This window comes from Onthophagus taurus, chromosome 1 (assembly GCF_036711975.1).
Source record: "Onthophagus taurus isolate NC chromosome 1, IU_Otau_3.0, whole genome shotgun sequence".
Lineage (NCBI taxonomy): Eukaryota > Metazoa > Arthropoda > Insecta > Coleoptera > Scarabaeidae > Onthophagus > Onthophagus taurus.
The window spans coordinates 17,423,492-17,437,236 of record NC_091966.1 but is presented as its reverse complement, the minus strand read 5'-3'; the positions used below and the strand labels follow the sequence as shown (position 1 = coordinate 17,437,236).

Below are 13,745 nucleotides of genomic sequence, written 5' to 3'. Positions count from 1 at the left end.
AACTTTAATAACAAAAACAGGATGTACTTATCCTCTAATGAATTTCTTAAGCTTTCTTAGTGTGAAGTTGTTAAAAAAGGTTTATTCTGAAAGGTATAAATCTTAAAATAGCTTATGGTGTTCCTCGAAAGAAACTGTCTTTTAGCCACGAGTCACACACTCGACCGTCTTTTTGCATCAATTCAGCTCTCAGCTTGCAGGAAATGTACGACCGCGCGTTTTTCCCTGTCAACGCGTCCGTAAAAGTGTTTCTGTGTTATTTGTTTTACGGTCGCCGTTGCGTCTCAAAAGCGTACATCATGTTTAGTGCGTACGACGTCCCGTTGAGTCCCTCACCATCTACTTTACGTATACGGCATCACTCAACCTTCCTGACAGTTATGAATACAATCATTTTTAAATTTCTAACAAAAAAAATCCTGATGATGTGGTTAAAGAGAATTTTCTGCCATTTCTGAAAACGATTACGTTCAATTTAAATAACAACAACAAGACAATTTGTTCAGCACGGCTTCTGACGCGCCCCGTGAGATTCTCTCAGTTTGTGGGCTTGTTGCGTCTGAACGAACGATTTATGTACTCATCGGTTTCTTTCCTATCGTTTCGTACGGGGCAAAATAACGACTCGTTCGTGGAACCCGACCCGAGTAGATCGTGTGCAGAATAATCGATCGCCGTCCACTCTAGACGAGAGGTGTTCGAGCTAACACATACTTATGTTAATTCGTCGTGAAAAAGGGACTAGTTACTTTGAAAAATTCAATGCTAATGGTCTTGCGACTTCGTGCTTTTTCCCGTGGTCATTCCGACGCGTAAGAAATCAGAAATTAACACATTGCGTGACTTACAGCCCACTTATACAACGGTCGCGTTATGTAAGTCACAAAGTTTCTCGGCAATACTATATAATTTTTTTTCATTTCAATTCTAGTAGTTTACCATAGAAATTGTAATTATTAGTAGTGGAACGGGTATCCGGCTTATCCGGCCATTTTTTAAAATCCGTCCGGATACCGGATAGTTTCCAATTAAAAACCTATTACTTAGTTATCCATGAGGAATTAGTATCTCTTTTAAATTTTGGACACTGCAGATAATAATCAAGTTCAACCCCAATAGGACTTTTTTCATTGAATACAACTTTATTTACCATTAGCAACCTCATTGTAACAATCCCAATACGATATATAAAATCTTTTGTTGCAGTTTCGTCTAGTTTTCTTCTCTTCGCTTCTAATTCATCAATGAATGTGATCATTACTAACAGAACTGTCGCTGTTATCACTTTCAATATTAATTAAAGTATCCTCTTTTTAATGCAAAAAGCCGTTTTGAAAAATCTCTTTCAGTTCTTGAGAAATAAATTTTTCAAATGAACGAATTTTTTTGAATTTTGCAGTTTTCGCCAATTAAGTTTTAAAAATTCGTATAAAATCGATTTCTTGGAATATGAGTATGAAAATTTCACAAAATGTTAATAAAAGTGCTCTTTCCAAGGAACCAACACATTTTGAAAAATAACGTTTAGTTTTTGAGAAAACAATATTTGAAGTTTTGATAAAACTTTCCATGTTGCAATTTTCATCGATAATTTTCAAATTTCGCTATAAAATTTATTTCTTGAAAGATTTTTGTGGAAATATCGCCAATTTTTAATTAAAGTATCCTCTTTCTAATGCAACAAGGCGTTTTGAAATATCTGTTTTAGTTTTTGAGACATAAATTTTTGAAATGATCGACAATTTTTTCAAATTTTGCAATTTTCGCCGAATAAGTTTTAAAAATTCGTATAAAATTCAGTTCTTGGAATATGAGTATAAAAATTTCCCAAAGTGTTAATAAGAGTGTCTTCTTTCCAATGAACCAACCCGTTTTGAAAAATAACTTTTAGTTTTTGAGAAAACAATATTTGAAATTTTGATAAAATTTTCGATGTTACAATTTTCATCGATAACTTCAAAATTCGCTATAAGATTCATTTCTTGAAGGATCCTTGTGGAAATATCACCACATATTAATTAAAGTATCCTCTTTTTAATGTAACGGGCCGTTTTGAAAAGTCGCTTTAGGTTTTGAGAAATAAATTTTTGAAATGACCGACAATTTTTTCGAATTTTGCAGTTTTCGCCAATTAAGTTTTAAAAATTCGTATAAAATCGATTTCTTGGAATATGAGTATGAAAATTTCCCAAAGTGTTAATAAAAGTGTCTTCTTTCCAATGAACCAACCCGTTTTAAAAAATATCTTTTAGTTTTTGAGAAAACAATATTTGAAGTTTTGATAAAATTTCTGATGTTGCAATTTTCACCGATAATTTTCAAAATTCGATATAAAATTCATTTCTTGAAAGATTTTTGTGGAAATATCACCAATTTTTAATTAAAGTATCCTCTTTTTAATGCAACAAGCCGTTTTGAAAAATCACTTTTAGTTTTTGAGAAATAAATTTTTGAAATGATCGATAATTTTTTCAAATTTTGCAATTTTCGCCGATAAGGTTTAAATTAATTAAAAAAAAAAGGTTTAAAAATTCGTATAAAATCGATTTCTTTGAATATGAGCATGAAAATTTCCCAAAGTATTAATAAAAGTGTCCTCTTTCCAATGAACCAACCCGTTTTGAAAAATAGCTTCTAGTTTTTAAGAAAACAATATTTGAAGTTTTGATACAATTTTCGATGTTGCAATTTTCAACGATAATTTTCAAATTTCGCTATAAAATTCATTTTTTGTAGGATCCTTTTTTTGAAGAAATAAATTTTTAAAATGATCGATAATTTTTTCGAATTTTACAATTTTCATCGATAATTTTCAAAATTCGCTATAAAATTCATTTCTTGAATCCTTGTGAAAATATCGCCAATTATTAATTAAAGTATCCTCTTTTTAGAGTTGCTTCGTTAGATAAATCAGCATCAAAAAAGTTTATTTTGTATCTTGGATCCAAATAAGTTGACATATCTTATCAGCTTTCTTATTAATTTCATTTTTATTCAAATATCGCAATAATGTGGCAATATAGGGTACCACCTCAGAAATGCACCAGAAATTATAACCATAATGGCTGGATAGATATGCCGGATAACCGAATATCCGGTATCCGGCTTTTCGCAAAATCACTAATAATTATTAAAGTTAAAGCCTATGGAAGTTAAAGAACGCGTTTTTAAAGTTGAACGTTTTGACTTGAAAACAAATACGTCGGTGTGAAGCCGTTAAAATGTCCTGTCCTGAAATGGTGTTATACGGCTGCTCTCCCAATTAAATTTGAAAGAGAAAAGAAAATTGAGGTTGCGGTCAAGTTTAAATAAAAAAATAATCTGCTTAATTTTTTTTTGTATGTATCTATCTAGATACAAAATTACCAATCTCCGCAGGAAGGATACTTTCTACTATTAATACAAATGACCTACTCATAATTTACTTATTAGTTTATCTCATCTTCCGGCGATTATGTTATAATAATTTCTTTACCTATATAGATAGTAATAAACACTTGTGAACACCGTTTTATTTAAGATTCTCTAAAAAACGTGTACAACCGGTTTGACGTTACAAGTGAACAGACATTGCGGTATCGAGTGTTGTAACCATATACAACCTGGGAACGTGGTCGTGTTGAAACTTGGCGAGAAACGCACAGAGCGAGGATCGGGACGAATGGAGAGACGAAGAAACGTATGAAGCGACTAATTATGTCCGTCGTGTCCGGATTCGGATTGAAAAAGTACCCGGACGACGATGAACAGCCGGAGACTCCGCAGGATACCAGAATGCACGAAATTTTTCTTTGTATCGACGCGTTCAGAGTTACTTTTTCATGGTACATACCTGGTGTAAACGCGAACGAACAAACCGAGGTTTGTACGTAATAAATCTCACAGAGGATCTCTGTTAAGATAAATAAATAAAAAATAAAATTTATTTACATTGTTATTTATACTTAATTTCAACACATCAATATTGCTGCATGAATACTACAACGTTTATTTATAAATATAAATATTTATTGCATAACTGTAACCTTACATTTTTACTTATGTTATTATTGAATTACGTTGCAAATTTATGTAAATGTCATGAACAATAATTATAATATCACCACACAAAAATTACTTACTACGCCACAATTAACTTAATAACATCTCTTAAAATATTGGGTTAACTACCAAACAATTAAAACATTAAATTAATTAAAAAAAGAACTTTTTATTTATTTAATTCGTTTTTTTTTTATCCCGGAAACCAAAATTTTCCAATGGATAAATATAATCGTATACTTCACAGATAAAAGTATGAATATAAATGTAATCGAGTTTAGCTAAAAACAAATGATATTATTATCTGTGGACTGATAATGAAATAATTCGATAAACTCGTGATTTAGAACTCGAGTGTGATCAGAAACAAGAAATTTTAATCTCCGCTTAAAATTTATTAACAAAGAAAATTATTTTTGTTGCACTTGATCACTAACAAGTTTAAAATTTATGTAGATCAGAAAAAAAATTAAATAGTTTGGGGAATTGAAAGAAGTAATAAGAAAAATACAACTTTGAGACACAGATGCTTATCAATCTATTGTTCGAGTCCCAAAACCTCCCAAAAGTGTTGATTAATTCAGGGTTTTGTTTTCGCGTTTTGGCGCTCATTGTTCTGCCGGGTGTAAATCTGTCAGGCGCCGGTAAACAAAGGTGGGAATTTGTCGTTTTTCCCTTAACAGCGTTTGCACCGTCAGGCGCTTTTCATCGACTTGTTCAAACAACAAACCGTACACCAACAAATAAAATCTAGAATATAAATTTTCCGGAATAAAAAAAATATTTCGAGTGGTGTACAATTTTCCTACTAACAAAATTGTATCGTGTAGATTACCTGGGCTTTTTGTATTGAGTCACTTGTTGAACGTCTCAGTGTAGCCAAGGCTCAATAAACACACCTTTCAATTTAACTTCTGACAGATTCTTCTCCTTAAGTTTCGAGTCAAGCAGTTCAATTTTCACTTAAGTTCTTCTGACAAATTATAATTTGTCAGGAATTAATTTTTATCAGCTTTTAAACTGGTTTTTGACAAGTCTATAAACAAACGCCAATTATGTGGTTCAAACTTAATATTTACCAAGTTCAAGACCGAAATAATACATTGCAATAAATTGAATTTCCTTCTTGTGAAAAGTATTTTATTAGTTTTTCATCACAGCTATGCAAAACGACATAGCTTAGTATCTGGATGATGCAAATTCCATTCTTTCAATCTAGATCCTAGTAGTTCAGGCTGCGCTTTTGACAATTTTAAGTCGCGAACCAGATCGTTAAGAAAAGCTTGAGTTAGTTCCTTACCGCGTTCCTTTTGCCCGGCCTATAAGATTCTTTACGCATGTCATACAGCATATGTCAGGTACCCAATCCTTATCTTGATGAGCCACAAGGCCAAAAACAGAGCCGATGATTTGAAAGTTAAAATGATTGATATATTTCCTTCGCATATTGAGAAACTAACAACGATTACCTATTGTACAACTATTTAACACTGTTTTAAATGAAAACTTGATGCAATTCGACCATACGTACAATACTATTAGCGGAATAAAGTGACTATCACAACAAATCTGTGGGTGACAGAAACAAAATTATTTTTGTTTTGTAATGGGGTTATGTATTAAAGTAATAATTAGCATTCAGAATCCGTGTGGCAAAAACCTTGTCGATCAGTGTTATTAGTTCTTTTTCTGACATAAACATATCACTAATTTTATCAGTCGACAAGCACAAGTAACATTACCCAAAACTTCAGGTGGTTTAGAAAGATTTGTGCATTTAGAAAACTTTATTATTTTCTTATTTTTTTAAATGTAACCGGAACAAAAGTAAAAAATTATGAAGCAAAAATGTTGTGTCCGAAAATTATTCGTATAGAACCAAAAAAGCATAATCCATAAAAATTTGCTAACCTAGCTATTACTATATTTTAGTAATAATGTGAAAATCACCAAAATGTCAAAATGAATAGTTGCTACTTAAAAATCTATCACTACTCAGAACCGATAGAGAAAAATGTTGTGCACGAAAATTGTTCACAATGAAAAAAAAAAAAAAGGATAATCTATAAACAAGTTCCAACCTAAGAATCACCATCTAGCAATAAAACGAAAATATTCAAAATGTCAAAATTAATATAATAACAAAATTATAACAAAATCTAACAAAATTTCAATCTAGATATACCAAAATCATCATTTTCTAGTAATATAGCAAAAATCACCAAAACTTTCCATTTAAAAATCCATTACTACTCTCCCTCTGTTTGTTTATGAAGTTAAGAAGAGATTGATATCTCAAAATGAGGTCCAGAGGCAAACGAATGGTGTTAAGATGGTTAAGGGAGGGTGGTGTGCCGAACAAACAATATTCGTGTTTGTTCCGAAACTGTTGATAAGTACATCTATTAGTAAGTATATCTAGATATCTGAATTTAAAAATAAGTGTTTGAAACAATAATTAGTGCAGTCTTCCTATACACCAACGTTTAGTTATGTATTGCATTTGCTCAGAAGCATTTTTAATTAAGCCATGAACAAAGAACACAAATCATCATTAATTTCAAAAACCGGAAAGCTTCTTACATTTGGTCACCATAAAAGTGTTAAAAACTGTTCTTTAGATATCATCAAAAAAGTTTCATTGAACAACAATACAGCGCTGAAAATCATTTTTGAAATTAATTGAAAATTATATGTCTGTTGGTTTTCAAAAGATATTCCCTCAAACATTTTTATAACCTGTTTGACTGTAAATTACAATTATAAAGTAAATACTTAATTGTAACTGCTTTTCTGGGAAAGCTTTTTGCCATCAAACAGCGTCTACTTAGAGATAAATGCAACTATTTCTCTCAATGTTATCATATATGCCATAATTGAATCAACTCGGATTTTGAATCATTTCAGAATACAAATACAGCTGACACATCAAATTTACAGGAAGTATTAAACTCATTTCATAAATGGATACCAAATGTTCTTGTTTTAAAAATCATTTAAAAGAAGTAAATAAAATTTCAATCAAATTGCAGCTATATCACATACATCAAAGAACGACCGGGAAATAGAAAAACCTTGTGGTGTCCGTTGAAATAACTCATCGATAAGAAATACATTCAGGTTATTTAACAAAGGCAAAGCATGTTAATAACATGTGTGTCATAACTTTTTTGTGTTTGTCATCAGAAAATAGCAAAAGCTTATTGGTGTGTGTCAAAATGGTTTTAATCAATTAGCCACATTCCCGCGATACTTAATAATGATGAAAAATCAAATTGCAAATTCAATGATGGTCAATCTGTTACACACTTTTATCATTTCATTTAATTGAAGGATACCAGACCGATTGATGAATCAGTTGCTTACCACGACAGAATATAACACCATATTAATTATCAGCAATTCGATGGTGGACGTTTTGCAAATGATGGAAAATTAATTAGTGCCGTATAAAAATGCGGTTTAAAGCCAGATAGCGGTATGGAGACGGTAAGAGATTGTAACCAAGGTAAGATTCTGGTACGAAATCAGATATTATTCTTAGTACAATACATGTCCCATTAAAGGTTGTACAAGTTCCTAGAGTCTAAAAAGATGCAACTAGACCTCTTGAAAGGAATCCAATTGTTTGGATTTGAAAAACAAAAAAATATTTTATACAAAAGTTGTTTGACTCATAACTTTCTATTACGTAAAATTATTTTCACTTATACAGGGTGTTCCATTTAAGCGAAAAGGAGAGTACATAAATTTATTTAAATGGTACACCCTGTACATTTGACCATATTATAAATACAACTAAATTTGTTTATACAACCGTATATGTTATTATTTCACAGCATTCATAGTTCCTGAGATATTCAATTGTTCTTCCAAAATGTGTCCATTACAGGATCTTTTTAAAAGCGATGTAAAAACGACATTTTTTTCGATTTTGCCTTGAAACTACGTCAGGCAGTAGTCGAAGCCAGTAGGTAGATGATGGTATTTAAAGATATCAGATATGTTTTTCAAATGGTTTTTTCATAAGTTTTTTAAATGGAACATCCTGTATGTCGTGTGCTAGTTGAATTGCTCATGAAGTTCTTTAATAGTTTTCCTGATATTTTGAATTTAAAGAAAAATGTGTAATAAAATGTCATTATTGTACTTAAAAAACTGACAGAATGTAAATATATTCTGTCCTTTTTTTTTCTTTTTTGTTTGTCTGTTATTAGTAAATCAGTAATATTGTATTAAAATACAAATTAAAAAAAACTTTAATAAAGAAATAATCAAAACGTGATAAAAATATCAAGAAATACAATTAAATGGTAGAACAATAAGTCCCTTTTTTAATTACTAAGTTATTTGAATGAAACGCAGCAACAAACTATAAACAATTACTAAACGTTCCTCAACAAGTAGATATTAATTTAATTAATACTTAGAAGTTGTTCAAAATGTCGCACATTGTGTACAAGATCTTGATGTATCTCTTGACATGTGCATCTTATTTTCTCTAAAGTCGTAAATTATGTGGCAGAACAATTGCATATTTTATTATTTACATCTTTTTAAATCTCATAAAGTACCAAGTCGCATTAAAATCTGGTATATCGGAGCAAAATTATATTACATTATAAAATATTAATCAAATAATAAAAGGAAGAACAAAAAAACTGATAAAAATAGACAGAATATAATGTTAAGTACAATAACATATATTTTATTACACATTATTCTTTAAATTCTAAATATCAGGGAAACTACTAAAGTTAGATATATGACATTCTTATCATTAATTAAAGGTAAGTTGGTTTGCAATTCCACTAGCACGCAATATACAGGGTGTTCCATTTAAAAAACTTGTGAAAAAGCCATTTGAAAAACATCAAAAGTAACTAAGCTTTATGAACACGCTGTATAGCGTATCTAATATCTTTGGTTACTATCATTTATCTACTGGCTTTAACTATTATTTGACATAGTTTCAAGGAAAAACTAGAAAAAATGTCGTTTTTACATAGTTTTTAAAAAGATCCTGCATTGGACACATTTTGGAACAACAATCGAATATCTCAGGAACTATGAACGCTATGAGTTAGTAACACGGTTATATAAACAAATCTAATGCTATTCATAATATGATAAAGTGTATAGAGTGTTCCATTTAAAAAAATCTACATACTCTCCGTTACGCTTAAATGGATAAGTGAAAATAATTTTACGTAATAAAAAGTGGTGAGTCAAACAACTTTTGTATAAAACATTTTTTCTTTTTCAAACGGTTTAGCAACTATCATCCGCCGGGATACCAATAATAATTCACTCTGTATATAAAAATAAACATATAACATCACAAATTATAGGGCTTTATGTAGATAAAAGAGAGGTTCTTCTTCACAGCCGGTAGAGTTGATGGCCAATACACTATAGAGAATGTTGCATGTTTATCAAATGTTAGTGATCACCTTTCGTGGAAAGAAATTCATATACACTGTTTTATAACAGCCTTTTATAATGTAACACAGAAACGATTTTGTAACACAACATTACTCTAAATTATTTTTTTAGCTGCTCTGAGGTATTTTGTGTAGGAACTTTCTCTCAAGCAGTTGTTTAGATGCATTGAAAAGCTCAAAATAGAATTATATTTTTATAAAGATTAAAAAATCGAGTAAATAAGAATCATATAAATAACCTCCTATAAATAATTAAATTTCGTATTTGTGGAACCACTCTTTTATATTTATTTTTAACTCCTTTCGTGTACCTCATATACGGTTAGTTTAATTAAGTGTCCGCGAAAGACGTAATTACGAGGAGACGTGAGTTCGGTGAGAGGGTCGAGTCGCGCAAGATGAAAACGAACGAAACGAAACGAACGGACGGCGAAATGTAATTTACCATAATTCATAATTGATGTCAGTTAGTGAGAGGCGGCTCACGCCCCTCGGTAGACCGTATAATTAAGGCCCTGTTAGTAGCCGGGTCCGATTGGCCCCGGTCATATATCATCACGGCTAATCGGGCGCCTCCTATCTCTCAATATAGCCATGAGTTGGACCATGGAACGCACAATAAGAAGAAAAATCAATACGACGAAGATGGTAATTTGTTCTTTGCTTCTTCTGAAGCTCTTTAGTTAATGTTTAAATAAACCCCACGTGGAAGATCGTTACGTTAGATTGACAGGATAGGTCTAGTTTTACCTAGTTGCTTTGGCTCATTTGCATGTCACACCTAATAAAACAACGCAACAAGATTGTCGACGTTAACAGTCCATTTATACAACACGTTTTTAAATATTTTATAGGTGTTCGCATAATATAAGTGATTAGCATAATATTAAACTGGTTAGTTTTGCTATTAAAACAGCTTTCTTATTATTACGTTGATATCTTCATCTTTCCATTGAGGGAGTTTGGGCTGCATCGCAAATTATAATGTAAGTACGTACTTGTAAAGTTTAAGTAGTAGAAGCCGTTTTCTCCCATTGAATTTAAACGTCTCTACTAATTGCTGTATGTAATCTAATCTCAGGTCTTTATTAAAAAATAGAAACTTGTCAAGTTTAAATCAATTTTTTTTTAAATATCTTATGTAATTATGTACATTTTAAGTATGGACCTAAGGGAATTGAAAAAGATGTTGAAATATCTTATGGTATAAATTCACCAATGCTCAATAACCTTTTATACGAGCATATCATAAATCGCGGTTTTGCACAAAGGCCACACCTTCCTCATGACACATATTCACCATTCAAAGCGATTTCAAAACGTCTTAAACGGCAATATAAAGTTTTATAATGTCGTCGTGATTGACGCGCCTAATACAGAAACCAGACGACCAGATAAGAATCTAACACCCCGGACAATATTTACCTTTTCCCCTCAAAGGAAACTTCAAGGCAACTCAAAGACTCCCACACAAGCCCAACTCTATGTATGTGCAAGATAGATATGGACTATAATTACTCACGTTTTATTTTGAATAAAAAAGATGGATTTGATATTTCTTTTAGTGACATCACCGTTTCACATTGAATTTTATCGAAAACGAGAAACCGTCGTCGATGAGTTCTTTAAAAAGAGCCGAGTGTGGTACTTACAAGAGGCGAATAGAAGGCCGAGCTCTCCACTCCTATACTGGGGTAGGGATTTTGGTCCGTGGAAGGATAAGGCGTGCCATACACGCCCACGCTCCTTGGATATTGCAGGGCCGCCAACCGCGCTGAGTCGTACTGGCAGGAGCAGACACTTTGACCCGTCACCGGATCCGTCACTAGAGGTCGACCCGATTCACAACATTGCGTGGGACCTGTCGATGATGTTCCACCAGGTGATAACGCACCAGGCCCTCCTGCTGAACCACCTGGACTTAACGAACTTCCACCGGATACCGGGGATGAACCAGAATTTGTTGTTGGTTGACCAGAGACTAGAAGCTGTAAAGAGGAAATTTTATTAGATTAGCTCAACTATAAGTTCTGCATTAATAATGATAGGTTTGTAAGCCTTTCACTTCAAAGAAGTGTAACATACAACTTCCTTCATAAATATATATATAAAACTTATTACATTTTCAAGACACAACGTTTCAATTGGATTATGGTTGATTTGAATGGTCTCCTTTTAAGTTTTGTGTAAAGTTGTTAATTGGTTACTATGAAGTACAAATAGACGATTGCGTTATTAGCGGGAAAGAGAATTTGCCGCACCGACACCGCTAACAAGTGGAAGTTATAAATTACAAACTACACTTGGAGGCATTTGCATAAAATAATTAGTGCGCCAAGTATGTTAGAGGAGTTATTTCGCCGTCATCTGCGCGTAGAACGTATTAATACACCTACTTAGCCACCGTTGAGAAGAGAGATGGAATACCAAAAGAGAGGTTACAAGAGAGGAAGATAGGGATGAAGTGGGAATTGGAGGGGTTTTATCTGGCGTATATGTACACAACGCTTAAATATAGAAGTAACATCTGGACGGTCGACGCAGGTCCATTATTAAAATAATTACATCGTGCTTTAATGGACGTTAAGAATATTAAAAAGCAGTCGAAAAGTGCACGCGAATATACGGGCTAGATAAACACCGGCGTATATGTTTGCCTTCTACTCGACACGTAGGTGAATTATACCATCGTTTCCATTGCACGTTGATGCTTATATGGGCAATCTACCGGTCTACTATCTTGACAGGTTACCCAAAATGATTGACAGCAAGGAAATTCTATTCCAATCTTAGTTCAATAACCAAACAATATAGTAATCTAATAGTAACATAAATCATTTTCTCAATGTTTTTTAAATCATAAGCACAAATTATAATAACAGAATACAACAAATTTCCCATTCCCATAATATAGGTAATAATAATAAAGGCTTATTCGATAGTTTAACAAAATTGAAGACTTCTATAATTTTTTATTTTTCAAACTGGGCTTAAAAAAAAATAATGTAAATTTAAAAAAACTTTGGTGACGTCACCGTCGTTTCGTATGCGATTGGTTGAAATAAAAATCAATAAAAAAGATGCCACAAGAATCTTATGCGCTAGAAGAAGAGATCCGAACGATGCACGTTTGTGTCTTCTTGATTTTACACGAAAACTTAATAAACGTCACCAAAGCTTTTATAGAAGGGATTTTGAATTTTAATATTAATTATTGCAAAAATTAAACCATTTTAGGATCTGAATTTCCATTTTTACACTATTTTATCTGAAATGAGAGTTATAATAAACGTTGTATACTATACATATATACTAATTATTGTCTTTTCGCCAGTTTTAAATGAGTAAACGGAGAAGACGGACGAAGCTACAGTTAAGTAGACCTTTCTTATACCGCGGGGAAACCCTAATTAACGGATTAACGACGGTTTAAATTTTAATTTATACTGACATTACGTCGGCAAACAACCTTTGTTTCTCGGCGATGAAAAACCTTCGCAAAAAGCGGTACCGAGTTTACTTACTACTATATTTTCAAGGTAAGTTATAAACGGCTATAAATTTTCCAACGGTTATTTTTTTATTAGAAAATTGTAACAATGGTGTAATTAACGAGGTGATAATTATCTTTGGTATGCAAATTGGGTTCTTTTAATTTTTTAAGTTGAAATTTAAATTTCTTTGTTGTTCAACAACGATCAAAATATACATAATAATGTAAAATTAAATGGTTCGAATCCGATTTACATAAGCATGTTTTTTTTTAGATAAACAACGTAAAATAAGGTGATGATGAGTTGATGTATTTGGAGGAAACAAAAGTTGTATTAAAAGTTATTCTATTGAAAAAAAATTAATAAGAAAAAATAGATTTAAAATTCCTTATTAAAACTTTAACATCAATCAAATTAGCATAAACAAGTCTTATCTTTTCTATATACAGTTAGAGGGAATTTAAAATTCTCGTAAAACTACTTCAGTTTAATACTTTTATCTCAACACACGAATATATTATGTTTTAAATTTATTTTAATCACGCTTTTAATTATAGTTTTACGTTAATTAGATATATTTTAATGTGGATGCTCTTTCTTAACATTTTTAGTACTAAAAGGATTTTATTTATGGAAATATAACTGTTAACCTGTTTTTAACACACTAATTTAATTTGTATGTTTTTTAATCTTTTTATGTCACATTTTTTTTTATTTCGAAAAAACTCCTATTTATTGTAATATAAATTACAAACATTACATCAAA

The 13,745-nt window shown here is 31.6% G+C and overlaps 1 protein-coding gene across 2 annotated transcripts in view; it reads right to left on the bottom strand.

The window, feature by feature from the left end:
• Positions 1-13,745, bottom strand: part of LOC111413261 (araucan) — a 117,300-nt gene that overhangs the window by 21,744 nt on the left and 81,811 nt on the right. For both annotated transcript variants that reach the window (XM_071197857.1, XM_023044165.2), the window contains one exon: positions 11,138-11,473. In XM_071197857.1, coding sequence (XP_071053958.1) covers positions 11,138-11,473 — 336 coding nt within the window. The remainder of the gene's footprint in view (positions 1-11,137; positions 11,474-13,745) is intronic.